At 51.5% G+C, this 26353-nt stretch overlaps 1 protein-coding gene across 2 annotated transcripts in view; it reads right to left on the reverse strand.

Annotated features, from left to right (window-relative positions):
• Window positions 1–20616: 20616 nt before the first annotated feature.
• ARHGEF7 (Rho guanine nucleotide exchange factor 7) overlaps window positions 20617–26353 on the reverse strand; it is a gene marked incomplete at its 5' end in the record, with an annotated part of 126809 nt that continues 121072 nt past the window's right edge. For both annotated transcript variants that reach the window (XM_082675796.1, XM_082675797.1), the window contains 3 exons: window positions 20617–23061; window positions 24062–24116; window positions 24375–24474. In XM_082675796.1, the coding sequence (XP_082531922.1) occupies window positions 22939–23061; window positions 24062–24116; window positions 24375–24474 (278 nt within the window). In that variant the 3' untranslated portion in view covers window positions 20617–22938. The remainder of the gene's footprint in view (window positions 23062–24061; window positions 24117–24374; window positions 24475–26353) is intronic.

The following is a 26353-nucleotide window of genomic DNA, read 5'->3' on the forward strand; positions in this document are numbered from 1 at the left end:
ACCTGGCCTCTTTACTGGCTTCTGGGCTGCGAGCAGCTGACCCCACTTTCGGCGACATTGTGATCATTGGATGGCCGTTTAAAAGAGGCAGAAATGGGTCTATACTTCACACCATATACCAGAATAAAGACCAAATGGATCAGTGATCGAAATGGGAAAACTTCTAGAAGAAAATATGGGTAAATTGTTTTATAATCTGTGTATGAAAGGGTGAAGAAAACTATTAAAACTGTGACATAATTTATATGCAGTAGAAGAAATAGTTGATTAATTTGACTGTGAAAACTCTTTTAAACTTTTGGAAAGCACCATAAAGTCGAATAACAAGAGACAAACTGGCCAAAAGTCTGCAACACTCTCGCAGGTTAATCTCCTTTATACATAGCATCTCAAAAACAGAGGAAAAGAAACCGTGAAAATCCAGTGGAAAATGGACAAAAGCATGAACAGTTCACAGAGAACAATAAACAAAAGTCCCTTAATGTATGAAAAGATGCTCAACTTCGCTTATAAACACAGATTAAAACTACAGTGAGGACATCTCACTTCTCACGCTGGCGAAATTCAGTAGCCTGGCCACACACCCCATTGGCAAGATTGTGGGAGAAGCAGGCATGGTGTACGTTACTGCTGGAAATGCAAAATGGTACCCACCTATGGAGGGGAATTTGGCAATACCTGAGAAAAAAGTGTGTTTACCCTTTGATCCAAAAATCCCACTTGTAGGAACTAGCCCTGAAAAATACATCTTCACAATGACATGCCCAAGATTATTCATTGTGATGTTATTTGTAATTGCAGTATATAACGACCTAAGTGCCCGTCCACAGGCAACTAGTTATATAAACCATAGGACAGACAGATAATGTACTATGCAGTTATAAAGAGGAAAATATTATAAACTAATATAGAGTGATTTCCAGAATACAGTTTAAGTTAAAAAAGCAAAAGAGTATATACAGTGTACTACCTTTTGTGTACATACAAAAGAAGGTTAAATAAGAAATATATATATATATATATATATATGCACCCACATATATAGACACACACATACATACACATGTAGACAGGAGGATAAACAAGAAACTAATAAAAATTATTACCCAAGGGGCTGGTGAATAGGAAATAAACAAAAGGGATGTAGATGGGAATAAGAATTCTCTGACTATACTTTTTTCATATAGTTTTGTTGTTGAAGCGTGTAAAAGTTTAGCATACTTCTTAAAAAGTCAAATATGATGAGAAACCTCATACCCTAAAGTTGGTAACTCACAGAAAGAAAGGAACGTAACATCATATCAGATTGACGACACAGCCTCACAGCAAGGAGAAGTAACACAAACAAAGTTTTAACCCAGTCCTCAGATTATTCACACTTCGTGAGATCTAGTCTGACAACAACAGTTATTGTAAGGAAATCTTGAATTTTTCTTCACAAGTTTGTTTTTGGCAGTGGCGTTGCTGTAGTGATTCTGGGGTGTATTTGTGCATGGTGTAGCGTAGAGCAAAGAGGTGGGGTATATTAACCTTTAGGAAACCCGGAGTCTTACCATAAGAGAAGGGAAATACAAACATGGGACAAGGTACAACCCTGTGGGATTGGACTTGAACTGGAGCATTTGTGTGAATATATAACTTCTAGCCCCGTCCACTCGAAGGACCAGAAGCAATGACACCCCAGGAGCAATTAGCACTCCTACCACCAGGTCTTTGTTTATAAACTCCACTCCCCACGAAAAGTAACCAAGGCTCCTTAGAAAACTAGCTCATCCCAGGTCTCAGGCAGAGAAAGCACAGTAAGCATGGACCACTTTTCATGTCAGAAGGCAGAGAACCACTTAACGACGAATGGGGCATATCGAAAAGTACAAGAACCTGATGGAAGAGGCTTCTACTGGCCAGACTTGGAACGATCTGATCATGAAAAAGAATAATAATGGTAATAGATTATAATACATTGAATTAAAAAGAATAATTGAGTCCATAGGGAATTATTTTTTAAAAAAAGACTAGAGAGGTAAAGTTATTCTTTACAAAAGAAAGTCAGTTAATAAATGTGGGAGCTATGATAGAATTAGAATACTGCAACCATAGTTGATCGCAATAAAAATCATCATGTGAACGTTTTGGGGGTGCAGCATATTCACGTGGCTTCCATTTATCATCCCACAGATTTCTTACCAGTTTCGAAAAGGGCCACACTACGTACGCTGGAGATATCTGTCAGTCAGTCATCTCAACCGAATGATTCCATCCCACCAATTGCTGCATCCTCCCCATGCGATCACCCACGTGTATCGCCCACGTGGCCGTCTGGCCAAAACGTTTGACCTGAATTGAATCCCGAGGAAACAAGCACCCAATCCACGCCGTGGACAGCACACAAGACAACTCGCCCCGACTCCGTGGTGTAAGCGTCATGAGGGGAGGGACAAGGCAGTGGTGTTGTTCTAGATTAAAGGAAATTAGAGAGACGTTACAACAACCGTAATGTGTGACCCTTGATTGTTCCTAGATTGAAAAAGTATGTAAAAGACATTTGGGGGACAATGGGGCAAATTGGAATACAGAGTGTTTCTGATTTGCTGGGGATGAGACAGCACTGTCAAGTCGGGGTACCCTCGTTCCTGGAAAGTAAGTGCTGAAGCACCTCCGGGTGAGTCAAGAATTGCGTGTGTGTGTGTGTGTGTGTGTGTGTGAGACAGAGATAGAGACAGAGACAGACAGAGACAGAGAAAGCACGCACGTGAACGTGGCCACCAGTGGTGCAGACGGGAAGCTGGAAGTAGGGGAAACGTGGGAGTGGAGGAAGTGAGAGAATAAGCCTTGACTTTCCATGACGGTAAGTCAGTGAACAGGAGGCAAAACGGATACACCAACAACACCGGAGCCAAGACGTCAGGGTCAAAGCCCATCCCTGCCTCTTCCTCGCTGTGTGTCTGGGCCAACTACTTAACCTCTCTGTGTCTGTTTTGTCCTGGGTCTACGGATAGTACCTGCCTCATTGCGTTGTTGAGAAAATCAGGAGTTAAAACCTGGGAAGCGTGGTACAAAGAGTGCCTGGTACAAAGTATCAAACAGCGCTGGTGAAACAGCTCCTTAAGCAGGAGATTGTTTAGAAACATGCAGGAAATTCCCAAAGTCACCGCTGAAACAAGTAGCAGTGGCCACCTCTGGGGAGAGGATCTCGGGGTGGGAAGGAAGCTGATTTAGTTATAAACTGCGTAGGACTATGTGCATGTTAAACTCTGCTCCTGAAGGAATCTGATGGAGGGTAATTTTTAAGAAGGAAGCAGCACAGGATTCAAGGTGCAACTGCTAACACCGTCTGGATAGGAACCAGCTCTGAGACGCACACACCTCTGTGCTTCCGTTTCCTCCTGGAAAATGAAAAGGTAGAACTGAGCAACCAGCATACAGCTCAAATGGTTCTTATTCTGAAATAAGTAAACCTACAGCCAATGAACTGTTATATAAAAGTCTTGAGGACAAACGGAAAACCACAGCAAAACGTTCTACTGCCTGACCCGCCACGGGCTCTATCGCGACACCCAGAGTTAGCTAGTCTGCCCACCCTCACCCGCCGGCACAGCCTGTGGGATGCGGGTCTCTGGGGCCACTCTGCCCCCAGGACCATCTTTCCCGGTGGCTCCAGGCATCCTCCAGTTCCAACGGGAGCAGGGTGTCTCTCTCAATCTCAACCCACACCCGGAACTGGGAAACAGCAAGGTGTCATCCTCAAGAGCTAATAAGGCTCACACAGCAACCACAGACCCCAAGTAAACATCGTTTCTCTAAGTTACAAACACACACACACGTCGTAGCGTTGGAACTCTTTCTGCTCTCGATATTTCGTCTTGTTTTGAGAGTTTCCTGAAATTGCATGACTGAAAACACACGCACGGGGGAAGGTATTCCACGCACTGCTCACACTGCTAGTCCTAGTCAGAATATGTTAATACCAAATGACCTTTTTCTGAAGGGTATTTTAAGGAGACAAAGCAATTTTCCGTAATATGGTTACCATAGTGATTGGCCCTTTAAAAGGCTGGGGGAGAAATGATGCACTTCCATAAGCAACTGCAGTAACAAATGGTTTTGCTAAAGCAGCATTTGGGGATGAATTTGAAGCAGAATAGATAAGCGGGTTTTTAGGAGTCAAAAAAGAAGAAGAAGAAGAAGCACAGTGCTGCACAAGTGGGGCCTTGGTAATGGGCACGGACCTCTGCTCAGGAGGAAAGGAGGCCCTGGGCGGGTCCCAGGAGCTGCCAGGAACAAAGGTGGTCCACGTGGAGGGGTCAGTGAAGCAGCCTCCTCCTGAGAGGCGAGGGAAGCCTCCCCTGCTCCCCTCACGGCCAAGTGTGACTGTAGACGTGACCTCAAATTTAAGAGTAAAGCGGGAACCACTAAAGGAACCAGGGCTCCCGGGAGACGGCCGCTCCCAGCGCTGGACCTGGAATACTGTGTCGTGTCAGGAAGCAGGAAGGTTCTCACGGAACCACAGTGACGTGCCAAAGAGACGCGGAGCCGGCTTGCAGGGGCCCCTGGCTGAACTAGAGAGAATGTACACATCAAAATAAGTAATGGTAGTAACAGATTATAGTCCTTTAAACCATGGGACCATGAGTCCACGCGGTTATGAATGAATGAGTCAGTGAATATATAAGCGGGAAGTTTAATGAGGACGCACATAATTTCAACGTGCGTGTACACAAGATACTAGCTAAGATGGGGAGAAGAGAAACATAAAGCGGATACACCTGGGAGATGTCAACTTCATCGCGTGATTAACGATGACGGACGCCCGCAATGAGGCCACTTAAAGGTGACTCCTGAGGGGTGCAGTGATGAGACCCAGGCCTCCTCCACGTGTCTGCTCACGAGGAAACATCACACAAGCCCAAAGGAAGTCACACTCGGTAACTGGGCTGTAATCGTCCAGATCGTCCAGGGAAGCCTGAGGAGTGTTCCGGACAGAAGTCTACAGGGGCCTGACAGCTAAGGGTAAGACGTGCCGGCCCAGGTCCTACCCGCCTCTGTCCATCCGCGCCTGCTGTCCGGGACTCGAGCAGGCAGCGCCTGCGATGCTGTTCACTGCACACTCTGTCTCGGTCGGGCTGGTGTGGACACGGGGGCCTGCGTTTCTAACGAGCTCCCAGGCGGTGCCGATGCCGCTGGTACCCAGGGTCCTAGACTGTAAGTTCACAGCGGCCCCGCTCTCCCCAGGCCCCCTCCACCACCGCCTAGCATGCTGCTGCTGCCGCAGACGTCGGGGCACGACGCGACACAACGTGTTATCTGACGACCCTGAGGCCAGAAGTCCAGCACGAGGCTCCCTGGGCCCAAGCGAAGGTGTCACAGGGCTGCCCCTCCCAGAGCCTCCGGGGAGAAGCCGTGCTTGCCTTCGTCCAGCTTCCAGGAGCACCACACTCCCCGGCTCTCGGCCCCTCCACCTTCACAGCGGGCAACGTCACACCACTCTGCCTCTCGCTGTGCTGGGATTGCCCTCTGACCCCCCCGGAGAGGCTGCCCTTCTCAGGACCCACGGGGTTAGTGGGGGCCACATGGACGATCAGGACCGTCCCTCCACCTCAAGGCCCCTGGTCGTCAGCCCATCTGTGAAGCAGGTCCCAGAGTCACAGGATCCGGGCTTAGGGTGTGGACGTCCGCGGGGCCGGCTTCCTGCCTCTTTCCCATCCTGTCTCCCAGCTGAGGATGGTGCTTCCTGCACAGGATTTTGGCAGTTTCACCACCACCCCCGTGTCCCCCGGGCCAGCTCTGTCCCACGCCTGCATCCCTGGGCAAGCTCTGTTTCACTCCATCTCACCCAGAACCTGGCACATGCAGACGCTTCATAGAAACCGGGTCCTTCATTCGTCTGAAAGGACTGATTACGTGCTGCTCTCAGACAGGATGAAACGCTCTGCCCTCGGCGGCCGGGCCGGACAGTAGGCTCCCCCCACCCGCCCAGCATCTCCTCTGCCTCGCGCACTGCCCCCAGTGATGCCACGAACGTCCGGACGAGGGGGCCCATGCGGGGCCCGAGCCTCGGCCACTTGCTCTGTCCCCTCTCCATGTCCAGTTGTGCCCATGACGTGAAAAGATGACGCGTAACCCCTGTCCCCAGCCATATGCTCCGGGAAGCAGAGGCCCCCGCGTGGAGGGAGGACAAAGCCTTCGCTCGCGGCAGAGAGACCTGACCTTTGTCCTAAGCCCTCCACTTAATTCCTAAAGCCACTCTACGAAGGCAAGAGATGGGGATTCATTTTTTAAATCCATGTGCTTGCAACCTAGAAACAAGCAAAAGAAAAGCCAGCCTGGAATCATCGTGGGAGGGCAGGGAGCGTTTCGAGCCAGAGCAAAAGCCCTGACTTTATTTCTCTTCTTTGCGGAGAATCAGTAACAGCCTCCGTGTGGATCGGACTCTGAAAGTACTGTGTGCCGGCGGGTGGCTTCGAGACACCCACGTGCCCACAGAGAACGGGGAGAAGGCTGACGGCATCGGGCGCGCGCACACGCTGGACCCAAATTAGGACTTATCAGCAAGTTCAGCATCTAAACATAAATCAGCTTTTCCCTGCTTCATCAAAAGATCAGATTATAGTGTATGCCGCCTCACTTTCGGAATAAAATGTTTTTATTCTTAGACAAGCAAGGACAGTGAAAAGCATTGCATAATCTGTCAGGCCAACTGTGAAAGGGAATCGTTTCCTTGCAGTGAGGGCTCTCGGGTTCCCCTGTTGCAGAGGGAAGCGGACTTCAGCGGTCGAGAACAAAACAACTCCAGAAAGATCCAGGACGCAAACAGAGAGCGTTTACTGCCCGGGTTTCAGACGGGATGCTCTCGGTGGGACGGCAGTTTTCCTTCAAGCACAGAACGTCCCAGGCACCCCAAGATCAGAGCTTCGGTCTCCCCACCTCTGCCCGACCCTGGCGAAGACGCCTCATTCTGTGCGTTTGCAAAGCAGGCCTGGCCCCTCACAGCAGGGCAAGGGCTCTCCTGTCCCCAGTAAGCAACAGAGCAGATCTTTACAGGAACGTGTAAGTCTAGCTCCCACCCCGGCCAGCGGGAGGCCAGCAGGAAAAGCTCTGCAGTGAGGAAGGGGTACAAGAGTATGTACCCCAGCAGCCTGAGGGACCAGCTCTCGCCCCCGATGCCAGCCCCAAGTCAGGGTCCCCAGACCGCCCGCCCACCCTTCAGGCCAGCTGGCTGCCAATGCGGGGCTCTTCGAGACCACCCTCATGTTCCGTAATTTGTGAGAACAGCTCACAGAACTCAGGGAAGCGCTGTTCTTATGATTACAGCTTCATGATCACCAAAGGATGCAAACCAGAGCCAGCCAAAAGAAGAGCTACGCAGGGCGAGGTGGGAGGGCCCCACAGGTGACGCTGCCGTGTGCTCGGGAAGCACCACCTCCCGCTACGTCGATGTGGGTCACCCCCCGGGGACGCTCGGCCCAGCCTCAATGTCCGGAGTGTTTTCTGCAGCTTCATTTATACAGATATGAGTGATCATCGCCTGGATCTCCAGACCTCTTCCCTCCCAGAGGTCGGGCTGGCATCCCGGGGTCGGTCTCTCTGGTGCGGCCAGCTCCCACCCTAAGCCCCTGTGTCAGCGTAAACCAGCGGGCTCCCCACCCTGAGTCACGCAGACACGCCTACCCCTTGGGAAGCTCTGGGGGTTTCAAGGTTACCTCCCAGGCACCAGATCTCTCTTTAGGCTGAGGCCGACTTCTTTATTGCCCAGGGGTGCACTGGTCCGCGTTCTCCAGAGAAACGGAATCAACAGGAGACTGACTGAGTGATTCTAAGGAACTGCCTTGTGCAGTGACAGAGGCTGGCAAGTCCTCTCCATATCAGAAACCTCTTCCCCACCGAGCTCGTTCTGACCGCCACGTTGCTTTGCAGTAATTCTTTCCAGCTTGTGTTGCTTGTGGTATTGCCATGCAGTTCTGAGTTTTATAAGCCCAGCAACGCAAGCCGGTCTTGACTCCTCCCCGCTTCCTGCGGTTCACGCTTGGAGAGCGTATGAAATCCCCAGAGGCGCCTGTGAGCGCTCACTCCAGGCCCTAGAACCAAATGGACCTTGTTTCCGTTTCCCACATCAGAGAAAGACCGGAGGGCTAAGCTGTCGAGGGCTAAGCTGTCGTCTCCCGAACTCGGCCTCCTCAACAGGACGCTGCACTCTTGGTGGAGCTGATGGCTCTGTCGGCTTGGCGTGCGCTCCACGCAAAGAGATCTTGGAAATAAAACGCCGCAGTATTTCCAGCTTTGAGGGGAACCGCTGTGCTCCTAATCGTAGAGGAGACCCGAGGTGACCAGCGGGGCTGATGCCACCGGGAGTGCCCCAGAGCCCCGTGTGAGCCTGGGGACCCACGAGGTTGGCATCACAGCCACATCGATGTCAGCGAAACACCCAGCCAACTTCCCTCTTCCGTTCTAAAGATTTGCGAAACTCTGCAGAGCCTCACTCCCCAAACAACCAGAAACTCTGTCACGCGTGGAATTTCTTCCTGGAAGCCTCCTCCAATCAGCAGACGCCTCCTAAGCCTGATCAAGTTCCAACTATTCGTACCTCGGGGGAAGTACCTCCACTCTCCCAGATGTTCTCGGACGGTAAGTCTCTACCCCTCTGCTTCTCCAGTCACCCACCAGGAAGGTTGCATGTTTCCTTGTGAATTATTTCTTTATTATTATACTGCATACTTTTCCATACTGCAAGTTTCTATACCAAGGTGTGTCCACCCTCATCACATGTCACTGCAAAGTCTCTTGCCTCCGTACTTTCTTCCTATACAATGCATTTTACAGGCTACCTCTTTTGCAGAAGCAAATGTTTTGGACATCTCCTTGCAGATCTTAGTTTGCAAAGTTGATGCTTTAGTAGTAAAATATCGAAAGCAATTTCTTCACAAAGGATTGACCACAAAAGTCGATTTATTCTGAATTATCTGGGAATGATTTTGGAAATTGGGAAATATAGACCATCTGAGTTGAGGTTAGTGTAAACGTAACCCTAGATGTACTGAAGAAGGCAAGTCCATAGATGAACTTCACTGCTGTCAACTCACAGCTCACAGCCCAAGAAAGAAGAAAGACACAGCGACATTCAAGGCACCAGGCTGAGTTTGATATTTTATTCAGAAATCGAGTAAAAGCAGAATTAAGGTAAGGACACAGATATACATTGTTACAGAAGTGAAAATAGAAGGAAATAAAGACAATTTGGGGAAAAATGATATGCAAGATTTTTCTCTCCTCGAGAGCAAATATAAAGTTTGGGTTAATGAGCTTGTGGAAGAGAAAGGGCCACAGGACATGAGAATTTCTACACAGGAGGTCTCCCGTCTCTGAAAGAAGAGCCCTTTAAAATTTATCTTTTTATCGGCCTCATCAGTATGAAAAGATAGTTCAAGTATAATGGGTACAATAATCACAAATGTGGAAAGCCTTCTTTTTCTTTTTTGCAAAACTGGATCCTACTGAAAAGAAAAGATGCAGGATCATTAAGGAAACGAACGATTGAAGGGAGCTTGGTGTTTGTTAAAGATTGAATTGTTGATTAAGAACCATAAAGAACAGTGTGCGCAGGGTGAAAATCAGAGCGCGGCTCCAGGGAACACCAAAGCTGGGATGCCGTCACGTGTCTGCGACAGGGTGGAATTACCGCGCGGGCTGTGCTTTATGTGTTAAAACCTGCAGCCCACAGTCCTGGTGACAACCAGCGGCTCGGTACCGCCGGAGGGTAAGGAACAGGACTGAAGCTCCTTCCAAGTCCCCTTCCCAGAAGACGGTCACACGTCGTTCCATCCGGCGCTTCACTGGAAGACCCCACTCGCAAGGTTGTCTTTATGTGACTGCACTTGGAGCTCATGTAGTGGGAACAGCCTTTCCCTCAGCCATTTGCTGGAAATAATCAGAGGCAGTTGTGGAGAACCACGATGGCTGAGGTGGTGGAGAGCAGTCGGGGAGAAAAGAAAGCCTGACCAAAAAGCTGAGAGGGAAAACCTGGGGGATGATCTGTCTACAGGGAGGTTTGGAAAGCTGTGACATAGCCCTTGGAACCCAGAAGGCAGTGGGCACGTCCAGGGCTGTGCACATACCTAGGAGAGACCTGAGGAGGCTCCAAGCTTGCACTGCTGGCTGACCTTGAGGTTCCGTGCAAGCAGGAAGTGAAGGTTAAGGTAGAGTTGGGAACTCTCTGGCTGCGTGTAGGAGGTGGGTCCCAACACACACACAGGGCCCTCAGCAGAGACTGAGAGATCATTGTTTCCAGGTGTCCAGAGAGATTTCTGTCCAGCCGTTAGTCTGACCGCTAGGCTGACCAAGCAGAGTCTTCAATGAGCACACACCACGAAGAATACAGGCGTTACAGAATTCATCCAGAAAAGTCACGAAACAATGACAATAGCAACAGCAAGAGATCTGGGGAGGCAGGAGGACCTGATTTTCAGAGTTGCCACATTATATTATTTAAAATGTCTACTGTCAACAAAAAATACGAGACATGCAAAAAATAAGAAAATATGGCCATGTACATGAAAAAAGGCCATCCATAGAAATGGTCCCCCAGGAAACCCAGATGTTAGACTTACTAGGCAAAGACTTTATTTTAAATATGTTCAAAGAACTAAAGGAAGCCATGTCTAAAGAACTGGAGTATGAGAATGATATCTCACCACATGGAGAATATCAACAAAAAGACAGAAATTATTTCATTTAAAAAAAAGAACCAAATAGAAATTCTGAAGTTGAAAGTATAATAATGGAAATGAAAATCTCACCAGGGGACCTCAATGGTAGATTTGAGCAGGCAAAGGAAAGAATCAGCAAACCTGAAGATACGTCCATTGAGAGTAGCCAGTCTGAGTAACAGAAAGAAAATCGAATTAAGACGAATTAATAGAACCTCAGAGACCTGCGGGACACCATGGAGCGTATCGAATATGCAGGACGGGAGTCCCAGAGGGAGAGGAGAGGGCAGAAAGAATACTTGAAGAAATGGCAGAAGCTTCCTAAATTTGGTAAACATTAATCTACATCGCCAAGCAGCTCATGAACCCTGAGTAGGATAAAGTCAAAGAGATCCACGCCTAGACACACGATAAACTGTCAGAAGAGAGTCTTGAAAGCAGCATAAGGGACGGGACATGCTGTGTAGAAAGAAGCCTTAAGATCATAAGCAGATTTCTCACCAGAAACCATAGAGGGCAGAGGCAATGGGACGAAACATTCAAAGTGCTGACAGACTGTCAACTCGGAATTTTATAAACTCATCCTCCAAAAAGGAAGGAGAAATGAAGATATTCCCAGATAAACAAAAACTGAGAGAATTCAGCACTAGCAGACCTGCCTTACAAGAAATACTAAAGGGAGTCCTTCAGGATGAAAGAAAAGGATACTAGATAGTAACTCAGATCTACATAAGTAATAAAGACCACCCCTGAGCGGGGGTGGTGGTAGTGGTGGGATCGATTGGGAGATTGGGATTGACATATATACACTAATATGTATAAAATAGAAAACTAGGGGCTTCCCTGGTGGCGCAGTGGTTGAGAGTCCGCCTGCCGAGGCAGGGGACACGGGTTTGTGCCCCGGTCTGGGAAGGTCACACATGCCGCGGGGCGGCTGGGCCCGTGAGCCATGGCCGCTGAGCCTGCGCGTCCGGAGCCTGTGCTCCGCAACGGGAGAGGCCACAACAGTGGGAGGCCCGCATACCGCAAAAAAAAAAAAAAAAAAAAAAAAAAACTAATAAGAACCTGCTGTATAAAAAATAAAATAAAATTCAAAAAAAATACCTCTTTTGCATCTCCCCTCCCCTACTTTATATTGATGTCACAAATTATATCTTTATATAAATTGTATCCATTAACATAGTTTTATAGTTAGTTATTTTCATGCTTTTGTCTTTTAAATTCTATACAGAATTAAAAGTGCTTTTCATAACACCAAAAAAAAAAAAAAAAGCAGACCACACCTGAGGTGCTCATAGATGCAAAGAATTTGATAAAATCCAACATTTTTTTATGATAAAAATACTCAAAAAACTAGGAAGACAAGGGAACTTCCTTGACCTGATAAATGATACCTAATAAAACCCAAGCTACCATGGTACTTAATGGTGAAACACTGAAAGCTTCCCCCAAATATCAGAATGAAGACAAGGATGTCCAGTATCACTGCCTCTATTCACCACTGTACTGAAGTCCTAGCAGGAAAATGAAATAAAACCATCTACATTGGAAAGGGAGAAGCAGAACTATCTCTATGTGCAGATGATATGATCTGATATGTAGAAAATTCTAAGAAATAAACTAAAACATGACAAGAATTAATAAACAAGTTCAAGGTTGCAGGATACAAGATCACCATAAAAATTTTGTTATTTCTATACACTAGCAACCTTTCAATTCTACTGCATATATACCTAGGATTCTATATACAATCTGAAAATAAAATTGAAAAGACAATTCAATTTACAATAACATTAGAATAAAATAAGTAGGAATAACTTTAATAAAAGAAAAACAGATTAGCATACTGAAAACTACAATACATGATTGAAAGAAATTTAAAACAATGTAAAGTGGAAAACATCCACTATTCAGAAGACGAGAAAACTTAATATTACTAAAATAGCAACACCCCTTTCCACCTTCCCCAAATTATCTACAGATCGAACACAATCCCTATCAAAATGCCAGATGGCTTTTTGCAGAAATTGACAAGGGATCCTAGAATTCATATGGAAATTCAAAGGACCCATAATAACTTAAACAATCTTGAAAATGAACAACAAAATTGGAGGACTCATATTTCAATACTTATTACAAGGCTACAGTGATCAAAGCCTTGTGGTGCTGATTAAGGATAGACACATAGATCAATGGGATGGAATTGAGAGTCTGGAAATAAACCCTCACACTTAGGAGCAATTGATCTCAACAAGGCTGTGGAGACAATTCAGTGGAGCAGTCTTATCAACAAATGGTTCTGGGAAAACTGGACATCTGCACGCAGAAGAATGAAGTTGTACCCCTGCTTCACACCACGTACAAAAATGAACACAAAGTGGATCAAAGACGGAAATGTAGAAGATAAAACTACACAACCCTTAGAAGATATCCTAAATGTAAGTCTCTGTGACCTTGAATCAGACAATGGTTTCCTAGATTAAAACCCCCAACGCACGAGCAACCGAAGAACAAATAGAGAAACTGGACATCATCAAACCTGAAAGGTTTTGTGCTTCAAAGGACGCTATCAAGAAAGTGAAGAGACAGTCAACAGATCTGGGAGAATGTATTTGAAATCATATATCTGAAAAGGGTCTACGAGAATATATGAAGAGCCCTTACAACTCCATGATAAAAAGATAATGAACCCCGTTAAAAACTCAGCAAAGGATTTTAATAGACTTTTCTCCAGAGAAGATACACAAACAGTCGATAAGCACAGGAAAATAAGCTCGTCATTACTCATTAGGGAAATACAAATCAAAATGACAATGAAATATAACGTCACACCCATTACAATGGGTATAATCAAAAAGACGGATGAAAAGCGTTGGTGAGAATATGGAGAAACTGGAACCCTCATATGCTGCTGGTTTAGACTGTAAAATGGTGCAGTCACTTGGAAACTAGTTTGACACTTCCTCAAAATTTTAAGATAGAGTTAATATATGGTCCAGAATTGAGAACATGTTCATGCAAAATCTGTGTGTGCATTTGTCCATAGTAGCTTCACTCATAATAGCTAAAAAGTGGAAACAACCCAGATGCCCATCAACAGACAAATGATAAACAAAATGTGGTCCATCCAGGCAATGGAATATTATTCAGCCATAAAAAGGAATGAAGTACTGACACATGGTACATCACAGATGAACCCTGAAAACATTACGTAAGTGAAAGAAGCCAGACACAAAAGGCCACCCCATATGGTATGACTCCATTTATATGAAAATGTCCATAGACACAGATTAGTGGTTACCAGGGACTGGAGGGGGAGGGGAACAGGGTGATGGTTTAATGGGTGCGGGTTTCTTTTGGGAATAATGAAAATGTTCTGGAATTTATAGTGTATAACTTTGTGAATATACTAAAAGTCACTGAATCATACTCTTCAAAAGGGTGAATTTTACGGCATGAAAATTCCATCTTAGTAAAAATAACAACCGAAGGAGGTAACTTCCAATTGCTTCTATCTTCAGGTACAGGGAGAGGGGTGTGGGATCCTAGGGGCGCTGGGGTCCCTGGAGGTGGCAGGTGGGATGAGTAAGGCGATCTGGTCCCAAGTCTTCTAACTCAAGATCTGAAGGAGAAATTGTCACCTCCCAGCTGTCACCTCCCAGAAAATCCTCCCAGCTATGAGGAGCGTTCGTTGTGGCCTCTCATCGGCCTCGTTTTGAGCTAAACTGCCTCCGCTTCGGCCCTACACACCACATCTTCACATCAAGGAAGACAATCTCTCCCTTTGGATGAACCCAGATCTTGCCGATGCTTTAGCTTCTTGTTTTGCTCAGAATATCACTTCTTGAAGGAGCTGGCGGAAGGTTTTGAGTCTGTGGGATGGGGCTGCCCCGAGGGTAATGTTTCTGACTTCCCGTGTCCAGGAAGGAGAAGGCAGGCCTTGGGAGTGGGCAGCTGAGCCCAGCTGGGACCACAGAGGAGAAACAAGGGAAGAAGAAATCCCGGAAAGTCATAGGACACAGCTGCGCCCTTGACCCCCGGGGGCTGAGGGCGGAGGAGGGCACAGGACACATTTCCCAGAGCATCGGAGCTGAGCGTCCACGGCCAGCTTTCTGTATCTGGGGACACGTTCCTCCTCCCTGGTGAGGTCCCCTGCAGGCTGTCCTGTTCCAGGGACGTATTTACCCCTTCCCCAAAGTCCTAGAGCCCTCACCCCCGTTTCTAAAACGGACGCATACAGGGCAAGGACAAGCATCAACTGTCCAGTAGAATTTGAGTGTTTGGAAATACTAATATAGACAGTTCCAGAGGCAGAAGTGTGGGGAAGCATCCAGAAAAAGCATCGTTAGGTCATCCCTTCTGGGCCAGGAGACCCCGCTCACCTCCTCCTGCCTGCTCGCCCCTCCCGCTGCACTCTGAGTGCCAGGTGCCTCCCTTGCTGTCTGACTGTGGGGGTCCGGCCTCCCCCCCAGCTCAGGCCCCCTCCCCATCCCAGGCCCCCCTACTAGTTCCACCTCCCCAGGCGCATCCTGGGCTTCAGGGACCGGCCGCAGAGCTCAGTGTCAGGTCTAAGTTTCATCCTGACCCCAGTCGGGGGTCTGTCCTGGGTCCTCAGGGCTCCAGCTCCCGCCTGGGTCAGGCCTGCCCTCGCGCACAGCCGCGGGGGCCCCGCCCCGAGCCAGCTGCTTTTGCAGAGCCGCCTCATCCAACGCAGGCTTCTACACCCCCTCGCCACCCCCCAGGATGGAGGGATCTCAAATAAGTCTCTTCAACAGCACCCGGGAGTGGACTCTCTCCGGTGGCTGAAGTCCCAGGCCCAGGCCCTCAGAGCCGTCTCTCCTGCGGCTGCACCGAGCAGGGCGATGTGACCCGGGAACAAAGAAAGAGGCCCGAACAGCAACGGAGACCCGTTCCCGGCGCGCGTGGCTTTGTCCGCCAGGGCGGGCCTGGCTGGGTACTTACTGGGAACGGCCTTCTCATAGCAGATGCCTTTATAAAAGCAGCACCCGAGTTCCTGGCACCGATCTCTGGTGACGCTGTAGTCACACATGTCGTACAGAGGGATGTCGCACACTGCAAAGCAGACACACCTGGACGTGACCCTGATACACAGCGCCCTCTGACTCGAAGGAGCGCGGGGCGGGGAGGGGAGCTCGCGGGTTTGCGTGGTGGGTTTTGTTACAGTTTTCATTGTGCATCGTACACATCTCACTTTGAAACTCAGATCTGGAATAAATTAGATTTCTGAACACGACAATGTCAAGCTGATGACACCCACAGAATAATGCGGGGTCCCCCAGGGAGTAAGGAGAGAACGCATTCCGGCGAGCCGGGCTCAGCGCTCCACAAGGCAAGTGGGAAACACAGACCTCATACAATGGGTGTCTGGGAGTTCGGGCAGTAACACGTTCTTAATCCACATTTAAGCGCAGACTGAGTTAAAATGACCAACGTGAGGATTATTTCAGAATTTAAAAGTCGAATCGAAAGGACAGAAAGTTTAGTGCCAGGAAGCCACGTGCCTTGCAGCGGAGGGCGAAGGACCGCAGGGTCTCAGCTCTCAGCAGGTGCCCATCAGCAGTAAACACGGTCTCCCGGGGTGGGGTGTGGAGCAGGGCCCGCCCTTTCCTGAGTCTCCAGGGAACGCCGTCTTCCTCGGGTTGGGGGGCGGAGTTTGGTCTCTCAGACTAAGGGATTCCAGGGAGACCCGCCGCCCTCCATACCCTTTCCTCCGGGAGGGGGACAGGTCAGAGCCTGCGGGGTGGAGCCGCGGGAGTGACCTGACCTCGGTGCATGGCGCAGAGCACGCTGGGCGCCCCTCTCCCGCGCGTGCCAGATGAAGTGGCTTTGGCTCCTCCCCGTGACCACGTGAGCAAGCCTCCCAGGGCCTCGGGTTCCTCTTCTGAAACCAAGGTGATGATACGCACAGGCACGTGACTGTCGCGTGGCTGATGCCCGGTAAACGGCGCCCACGTCCGGAGACCTGGAAGGTCAGGGTGGGCGTCCAGTAGCTGCCGCCTGCTGCGCACAACTCACCCGTCTGGAGCGTGCGCTGCAGTGGCGCTCGGCGCCCACGGTCTGCATTTCCCGGCACGGCGCCCTCGCAGCCTGGGCAAAGCCCCCGTGCCGTACGCAGGAGCCCCGCTCCCCACCGCTCCCGGTGACCACTAGCCCGCCCCGAGGCCGGGGACTCGTGCCTCTGGACGCGTCCCGTCAGTGCAGTCACACGATGCGTGGCCTCTGGGTCTGGCTTCGCCCGCCTGACGTGTTCAAGATACACCCGTGTGCCAGCGCGTGCCAGAGCCCTGCCCCTTCCACGGCTGAAGGAAGCCCACCACGTGGACAGACGTCTCGCTGATCCGCTTCTCTGGTGATGGACATCTGGGCTGTTCCACGTTTGGGCTGTTAAGTGGAATGCTGCTGTGGACCTTCATGTAGGAGTTTTGTGTGCACGTGTGTTTCCACCTCCCTTGGACACACTCCTGGGCATGGCCTGGCTGGGTCAGGTGGAGACTCAAGGCTGACCTTCTGAGGAATGGCCAGACTGTCTTCAGAGCGGCCGCCCCAGGTCGCCGTCCCCACTAGGAGTGTAGGAAGCCGGGTCCCCTCCTGCGGACTTCAGACTTCAAACCACTTTGGAGAGGGTTCAAGTGCGTTTATCAACGAGCTTCCGGGAAGCGGTGGAGACGGTCACGTGTGGCCATGTGAAGGCTGGGTCAGCACAGGAGGCTGAGAAAGCCCAGGGTTGGGGGGTGCGGGGGGGGGGTCACATCGGGCCCCCTGGGGCGAGGCCAGATGGGATCTGAGGTTTCAAAGGATTGACTCGGGTGGAGACAAGGGAGCCAAGGGAGCAGCGTGGGGACTGCCCTAGGGCTCTGGAGGTCACAGCGGTGCTGGGAGGACCCAAAGAAGAGAAAGGGACCCACTGCCCGGGGACCCCAGGACGACGCGCCGCTACTTCCGACACCGGGTGGCTATAACCCGAAAGCCAAGCATGCTGTATGCGGAGACCCTGGGGGCATATCAGGGTGGTGGCCGGTGCCTGGGCTGCCCGTGACCTGCTGTCCACTTCCCTGACCGGCCAGGCCTGCGGAGGATGGAGGCTTCGCGGGCCACAGCGGGAGCTCCAGCGTGACCTGGGCTAAGGTCTCCCTTTATCAGCCGAGCCTTGTTCCCCTGTGATATAGTTTTAGCTAAAAAGCAAGACACTTGCTGTCCTGGACCGAGTGGTGTTCCCCTGGGAACGGTGGGAGCTGCCCTGGCTTTTCTAGAACAGGAGAAGCTCTGCTGGGACCCACGGCAGCCTCTGGGGACCCTGCGCGACTCCCCTCCCTGGTTAACGTCAGGGTGGGGTTTAGCTGAGGACCTGCGGCCACACTCAGGCCGGCTTCTGGGAGGGCAGGTACCCCACCCAGGCTGGAGGCGGGGACCGGCCAGCGCCCGTGACGGGCTGAGTCGTGCCCCCACGAGATGCGTTCAAGTCCTGACCCGAGTACCTGTGAACGTGATGCTGTTTGAAGCTGGGTCTCTGCCGATGTCACTGGGCTAAGATGAGGTCATTGCCATGGCCCTAAGCCAAAATGACTGGTGTCCCACCAAGGAGAGAAAACAGACACACGGGGAGAAGGGCGCCGAGAAGACACAGACGGCCACGTGCCAACAGAGGCGGAGCCGGGCGCCTCTGGGACGGGTGCCACGGGGGCTGGAAGGGGCCTCCCCCAGTGCCTCCAGAGGGACCCGGGCCCCCCGATAGGCAGGACCCACCCAGTTCACGGTACCTGTCACAGCAGCCTTGGGAAAGCAGCACTTGTGCCATCAGCTTTGCTGGGACACTAACCAGAGAAGGAAGCCTCCGGACCCTAACGCACACCTAATGTGGCTCTTAGGGGACAAAACAAACCCAAGGGCAGTGGCTTAAAGGGGGGTGGGCCTGGGTCGGGCACCGCGGGCCACGCCGCCCAGGGCTGGAGCCCCAGGTCCCCGCCACGTGCTCGGCCCTCACGGCCAGGACAGAATCTGACCGATTCCTCAGCGCTCGCTCCTGCAGGGGTGCCGCCACTTCACGCCTCCTTCCAGTTAAGCGCCAACCACTTCTGTTTACGAGTAAAATCGAGTTCGTTAAATACCGCATGTAAGGGAGAAATTAAAACGGCGCAACTTCAGCCCCCGCGGAGCCCAGGTGATCAGCCTCCAGCCACGTGTTAGGAAAAGGCAGCCTCGCGTGACCTGCACGCCAGGAGACCTTCAAAGAGCAGCACTGCCCCCATCCTGTCCTGTGGGGCAGTTTTCAGACTGTCCAGCGCCTCCCCCTCCCTCTGGTGGATTTCCAGAAAACACTGGAAACTCCTGGCACCTTCCAACCCAGAAATGAGAGAGGACCACCCTACAGTGATGTAAACGTGCAGCCCCTTCACAGGAAGCACTCGGCAAACTTCTGGCGTGTGACCCGCGGAGCGGCGGGTGGTGGCCACACACCTGAATCTTGGGGAGTAAAGAAGTAACACCTGTTACTTCTACACGGACTTCAATTTTCCGCAGTAAAGTCACGCCACGCGAGCAGCAGCGGCCAGGCGAAGGGCCTCGTCCAGGACCGGGAGGCCAGGGGGCCGGGGGGCTGGCGGGCTGGCGCGGCTCCTCCCGGGATGGAAGGCCAGCGGCCCGCATGCCCGCTGCCCTGCCCCCCGTCCTCCCCCAGCCAGCGCGGTGGCTCCCTGGGCCCCGGGGAGCAGGGCGGGGGGCAGTCCCATCCACCGCGCCCTGGGAACCTCTGCTGGAGAGGAACCTGGCAGGGTGGGGACGGCAGACTGCGGGCTGAGTTCACTTGCTTTCTAACTACTGCCAGATAAAGGAGAAATTCGGTGACGGATAGACTGGACAAAACGAGCATCACGGGGGCGGGTGGGGAAGCCGCCACCGGCTCCCCCACCCCACCGGTTGGCGAGTTCATCGTGGAGCCCGTGGCGTCGATGTGAACATGTCAGGACATTTCAGGCCGCATTTAAACCTCCCTCCCTCCCCTTCCTGAGGAACTGGAACCGTAAAGCTGGGAAGGACATCACGTCTAACACGCCCCCTAGGAACTTGGCCAGTTCTATGGAAACGTTAGAACGCAGAGGAGGTTTCTAGGCTCCCGTCACAGGGCTGCGGGCCCTCAGGGCGGCGCCAGCTCGCAGCTGCAGGGACCTGCGGTCTGCCCTCGCCACCCTGCAGCCCAGCCGTCTGGAGGGCCGGGGCCTGACCAGAGGACCCTGAGGACCACGCACACACAGGGACAGACTGGGTTGTCTGCCAAGACACGCGTCCAGGGCTCGTCTCCCTGAGATCCGACCGAAATGTGACAAACCCTGGCTCCCGAGTTACCCGAACGTTCCCTTAAGCCACGGTGACTGTGACAACCGTGCCACCAGCTCCGTCCTCAGGTCGAGGGTGGAAGCGCTGGGGAAGGAGGCGTGCCGGGAACCCTCTGCCCCGCCTCGCCCGCCTGGCTTCTCCCCTGAACACAGGTTTCTGGCCTCCTTAAACCGGGTGGCGTGTGGGAGAAGGGCAAGGCTGCATCACAGAGGACACTTCGTTTGCCACGCGACACTCCTAGGAGGACCCACAGAACCCAGAGAGGGTGCTCAGCCTTCGAGCCCCTCGCTCGGTTTGCCGGGAGCTCCCGGGACAGGAGCCGGCAGTCCACGGACGGCAGGCGAAGTGGAAGCCGCGCCTGGCAGCCTTTCCTTCCACTTCCTGCCCCCAAACTTTGTTTTCTATTTTTATTTATCTTCCAGTGTTCCCAAACCCTAGATTTTAAAGGCAAATGTGGTATTTTCCAGTGTCAGAAATTCAAACCAGAATTTTAAGATATAAAAAAAAATCAAAAGAAAGTGTAAAGGTAACACACACACGAAAAAAACACATCACAGATAAAGTGACATGTCTGTAACATAAGAAAAATAGTTTAATAATTACAACAATGTAGCATGAGTAGTCAAGGCCAGGACACCGCCTGTGGCATTTCGTGAAGTGTCCCCACAGCTGTGAACGGGGACTCCGTGTGTCCGAGCAATGAGGGCGGGACGTGAGGGGGGCATCGGGAGTCCACAGCAGAGGCGCACGGGGGCCGCAGCGTCCCACCGCAGAGCGCATCCCAGGGCCGCGCACGCCTCCAAGCGCTTCCCGTCCCAGGCGAGGCAATGGCTTCGTCTCCTCATCCACAAAAGGTGGGAGCAGAGGTGACTCCGGCAGGCAGGTGGCCCCTTCCTGACGTCCCCATCCACCCCCCAGCCCCTCAGAAGGTCACACGGAGAAACGGGTGCAGTCCATTTACGAAAGGACAGGTTTTTAGAAAGAGCTGCTCAGACACATCCTCTCTGCTCCCTCAAGAGCTCAGTCAAACCTTGCATCTACGAGAAGACAAGGTAACGCATTACACAAGCTTGTCACCGGCCACCCCTTCAGGAGAAGCGGTGCTAAAATCAATAGGTAAGGCAGGTTCTGCAAGAGCCCCGTCCCAGGATGCTGGCGGCAACACTGCCGTCACAAAGTGCTGGAGAGATCAGGTGATGAATGGTTCCTGAGTTAGAATTTGCTCGAGACAGCGAACTTCAGTACGCTCGAACTGGACTGCTTCCCACTGCAATGTCTTACGCATCATCGAAAGATACTACTGTAAAAACAGGGCTTACCAAAAAACCTTGGAGACAATCTTTTCTGGCCCTAGCACTAATGAACACAATGCTAAGTACAGGAAGTTGGCAATTCTCGTAACAAGGTCGAGTGTGGGCAGTTCAACGCCGGGCCCCAGGCACACCCGCTGAGCAGGTAACGGCCGAGCCGGGGAGCCTGAGAGTAAGGCCGTGGGCCGAGGACCATGGGGGCCACGAGGACCGAGCCGCCCAGCTCGGGGACATCGGACGGTCCGATGCAGCGAAAGGGCACAGCTCACAGAGCCACATCTGGCGCTATGTGGGCATTTCTGTCTCCGACGCAAGGTGCTGGGATTCTGGTTTTTAAAGACACGACACTTGTTCTCTGTAGTAAAAGATTATCTCACTTTAAAAACGGCCTCTTCATAAGAGCAGGGGGCAGAGCACAAGAATCAGCTGGACCCGAGGCCGGGGCTATGGAGAGGACAGGCTTCCTCCTCTGTGTCCCCTGCTGTCTGGACACCGGGGTGGAGGTGGGACGGGGGAGGGGCACGTTTCAGCTCCCACCCCTTAGGGGAATCTCAGGTGTATATTGCTTCGTTCTTGCTGAAACAGTGGAAACACTGCCTTTCCGGCGAGCACAGAAGGCCTGCCTGCTGCACCCAACGGGAGAGCAGGTCTCGGGTTAGACCGGCCTCACACAAACCCCACCCGCAGGACAGCTCACCCTCGCGGGCTGCGGCGACGTGTAATAAATAACACACTTTATTTACAGGCTCTAGTGAGCTTGCTCTCTCGGGGGGAGGACAAAACAGTGCACCTGGCCAAGTTATTAAACCAGCCTACACGTCAGTCCCCCCCCAGCGGGCTGGATACCCTCCGGCGCTCAGGTGTTCACAAGAAGCGGACGCGTGCACACCTGTCGCTGGACACAGTGGCAGCAGACGCGATTCCTCGGGTTCGGGGCTGAGGCCCAGACCCCCGAGTTCAGCCAGAGTGCCGCACGCCAGTGACTGCGATTCTGCTTTACCAGGAGACTCTCCAGGGGATGAAGGTGTCTCTGCAGGTACGAGCAAGGTGAGTTGTTTAGGCAGACTGCAGTGGGAGGCGTCTTCGGAGCACTGCGGTGGCGGAGAACAGAGCAGGCATCTCCCAGAAACACCTGTGCGCTCTCCAGACTCTGCTTTCCAGGAGTGCGTGAGCACGCGTCCCAGTGCACGGGACCAGAGAGGTTAGTGGAGGGAGACTGCAGCACAGGCACCAGCCCCGACACAGCAACCACGGATACGCATTCAAAACGGAGCATTTACAGGCAACGCATATGTAACATTTATATATATTCGATCAAAGCCTGAAAGACCAGACGCAGTCACTGCACTTATTGCAGAATGAGGTACTGAGATGTTGAGAGGAAGGCGGCGCAGTCTGGCCTCGGCGTCTGCACCTCACGCTGGTTCTTCAGGAACGCCACGGCCGTGATCGGCTGCGGCTTTTCTACGCACAGGAGGCAAGAGGACTCCCGTGCAGCCCTGCTCTGTGGTCCTGAGAGTCCCTCGGGTGTGGTCACGGGGCTCCAGCTTGGTCTCGTACCCGGTCTTCGAGAACGTTCCTTAGAGGTTGGTCTCGTCCCAAGCGGGGTCGTTCATGTTCTTTAGAACCTTCCTCACCAGCTTTTCCAGGTCTTTGCGGGCTCTCTGCTCCTCCTCCAGAGACTTCTTCATCTTCTTGTTATCCTGTAAGTGAAGCAGACCAGCGGGTATTAACCGCCTTCGGTGCTGAAGCGGACCCCCTCCCCCAGGAGACTTGGGGCCTCACTGGAAGAAATCCTGGGCTGGGACCGCCCTGCGCCGCGGCCAGGGGTGCGGTGACCAGGACCCCCCAGTGTCTGATGGACGCAGAGCTGCTCCTGGGCACCAAGACAAATCACAGACGGAGCAGGCCTAGGGCCCCCGCTTGTAACTGTGAACAAGAGAGTAAGTGAACGGCTGAAAATAACAGAAGGCACATCTCGCGTCCCTCCTACTTCCTTCCACGTCTGCGATGACCCATCTACAGAGTTCTATAAGAAGGGGGGCAACAGAGACAGAGTGAGTTAGGACCCGTCACCCCCCGCACACACAGACGTATGCCGCTGCTGAGAACCAGGAAGCCCCCGAACGGGGACGAGAAAGTACGTGGACGGCCAAGGGCAGCTCTGAGCACATGGCTGGCACGCCCGCCCTCTGCCCAGCCCAGACCACGCCGTCCTCAGGCTTCTCCTCGGCCTCCCCTCCTCGGACACCAAAGCCACTGATACAAACAAGTAACGCACACACACACGAAGTACGCTTGGCTAGTCAGCCGAGTTAACTGACTTGCTCATGTGGCTTCTCAGGAACAAGGACCATGTGTCTGTTGCACCAGAAGGTGGAAGCGAACGGTCACAGCGGGGACCTATCAAACTGTCTAACTAGATGGAATTTTAGATCTCTTGCCTGATTATGCCAGCAGAATCTGGGATGGCTTATGATGTCAAAAACACTGCAGTGAAAAGAAAGCCACTTTGAAGATTCACTTCCTGGTCTATCCCATTTACAGAAGACCAGCTGTTGTCCTGCTTCTGAAATCTGAATACTGAGAGTCAGGCTCTCTCTTCCGCATTACTGTGCTTACGGACAGCTGGATTCACTTCTAACGCCGTGTTTCCCTCTCTTCTCCCATGAAAAGGAAGATTAATGACGGACGACGACCCACCTGTCGTAACTCCTGGACTTCATCCTTTAGTGCATACACGGTGTCGACGAGACTCCTAGGCAGAAGAGAAGGCGCCCTGAACAAGGATCGGGTCAGAGGGGACGCCCGGAGCCTCCCCGGACGCACATGCTGCCCACCTGCCCTGCACGCCCAGGCCCTAGGTCCGGGGAGGCCCACTTCTGCGCACAGGGGCGCTGACCCCAGCCAGGAAGTCCACACCCCGGCCCTCCTGGAACCATCCTGAAGCCGGTGCCACCCCTCCCCCGACAACCCCCTTCCCCCGCCCGCTTTAAAGCACTGGGATACAGCTTACTTTTCTTCTATCACTGTCTGACCGTTACTTTTAGTTTCTTCAACTATAATTTTCTCTTCTTCTGGAAGCAAAACTTGTGGCGCAGATTCTTTGCGTGAACCTATCATCATTTAAAACAAAACAAAACACCCTCCGGTAAATACCATGGCAGAACTAAAAGGAGAACTTGACTATACAACACTACTTAATTATTAATATTAAATTCCAGGTGTTAATTCCAGTATGTTAAAAAATATATTTTCTAGGTAAAACAGGGACGGGCAACTTTTAAAAACTCCCTCTACCTCTGTGTACTGAACCCAGCCTTCTTCATGCCTAAAGCATGACAGAGGAAAGGAAACATTGGCTTTTTATGCAATCTATTAAGCTTCAGTTTCTTAATCTGGACCGTGGATCTTTTAAACCCTGAAACCTTCAACAGAAGGTTCTGACCGTCTTGCCCGGGACATTCTGGAGGAAATATTCGAACTCTTTAGGGATATTCGTATCAACCAAATTCTGTGCCATTTTATTCCAGGAATTTTACAAAGACCCATCGGATCATGCAGGAGACATGTACCAACTGTTTATCAAGTCAATGAACTGGCCCTTATGACACGTAACTCCCCAGCAACGGCTAACAATGTTACAGCACGTGGTTAAGAAAAGTGCATTTTATTACTTGGTTCTCTTACGAAAACTTTATTTACATTCCCTGGCATATAAACGTTTTTCCAAAAGGAAGAAAGTAAATTGTTTACAATATCAGAGGAATGTTTACGTCATTTAACCAAGACCCAGCACAAAGGCCTGATAAACATTTACTGCAAAATAAGTACTTCAGAAATTAACTGGGAAACCCAAACGTTATAAAAGGTGAAAAACGAGAATCCAATCTTATTTAAGGGTGCAAGGAAGAAAATAAACTTTTTAAAAGGTTATACTATACAGCACTAACATATATCACTTATATTTTTGTAAAATTACATCAGATGCACATTCGAGGAAGGACAGAACCCACCACAGACCCACTGCGACTGGTGTTGTGATAAACGCAGCTTCTCTCCGTTAAAATACGCGTGACGTCGGATACATGCTCATTATCACGGAGATGGCGGCTCGGCTTGCTTGGTCTTGTTTCTTTCCTGCTTTACCCTTAGTTTGCCCTCCCAGAGGTCTGTCACACTGTAAGACGGCACTTGTGCATCCTCACGTCGTGGGGACATTGCGTATAACACACGTTTTCAGGACAGGACTTAATGGTTTCACCAGCGTTTTACTGCAAGCTTACACTCCTCTGAACAGAACAGGGCTGGTGGTTACTGTCAAAGCCTGATGACAAGAGACTCATTCGATGCTCCTGACATCCAGAGAACACGTCCGTCACCCCCAGGGCAGCTCATGACATGGAGAGGAGGACCGCCGTCTACCTGCCCCGGGAGCCTTCCCACATGCCCCCTGCGTCTGCAGGGCCCGGCTCCACCCCCACCCCACAGGCTGGGAAGGCTGCTTGGACGCCGACCTCCTTCTCCTTTGCTGTCTCAGGCAGAGGAAACTTCAGCTCTGGGTGGGCAAGGACAATTCCACGTTACACAGTACGAACTTCTAGACAGATAAATAGGTACCTCACACCAGTAAAGGAAGGGCTTTATGCGTCCTGAGCAGAACTTCCGTATTATAATCATAGGCAGTACTTAGAATTCTGTCACAAGCCGTAACGAGCTGGCGTATCGGAGCATATCTGTACTTAAGTTTGTCGATTACTATTTCAAAGACGACCCTCCGCTAGTGCCTTCGTGTTCACACCGAGGTGCGGGCCCCCAGTAGCTGCAGCTCTGGCTGTCGGGGGAAGGGTGGTGCCCGGCTCACACCCCACCCAGCACAGTGACCTGTGCGGCCAGGGGGTGACTTCTCAGACAGAAGGCGACATGGGCCCACAAAGGGACACACCATGAAAGGCTTCGTCACGCTGATAGCCGTGGGCTGTTCCGGGGCCTCCG

Source organism: Grampus griseus (genome assembly GCF_964374135.1).
Source record: "Grampus griseus genome assembly, chromosome: 18".
Classification (NCBI taxonomy): Eukaryota; Metazoa; Chordata; class Mammalia; order Artiodactyla; family Delphinidae; genus Grampus; species Grampus griseus.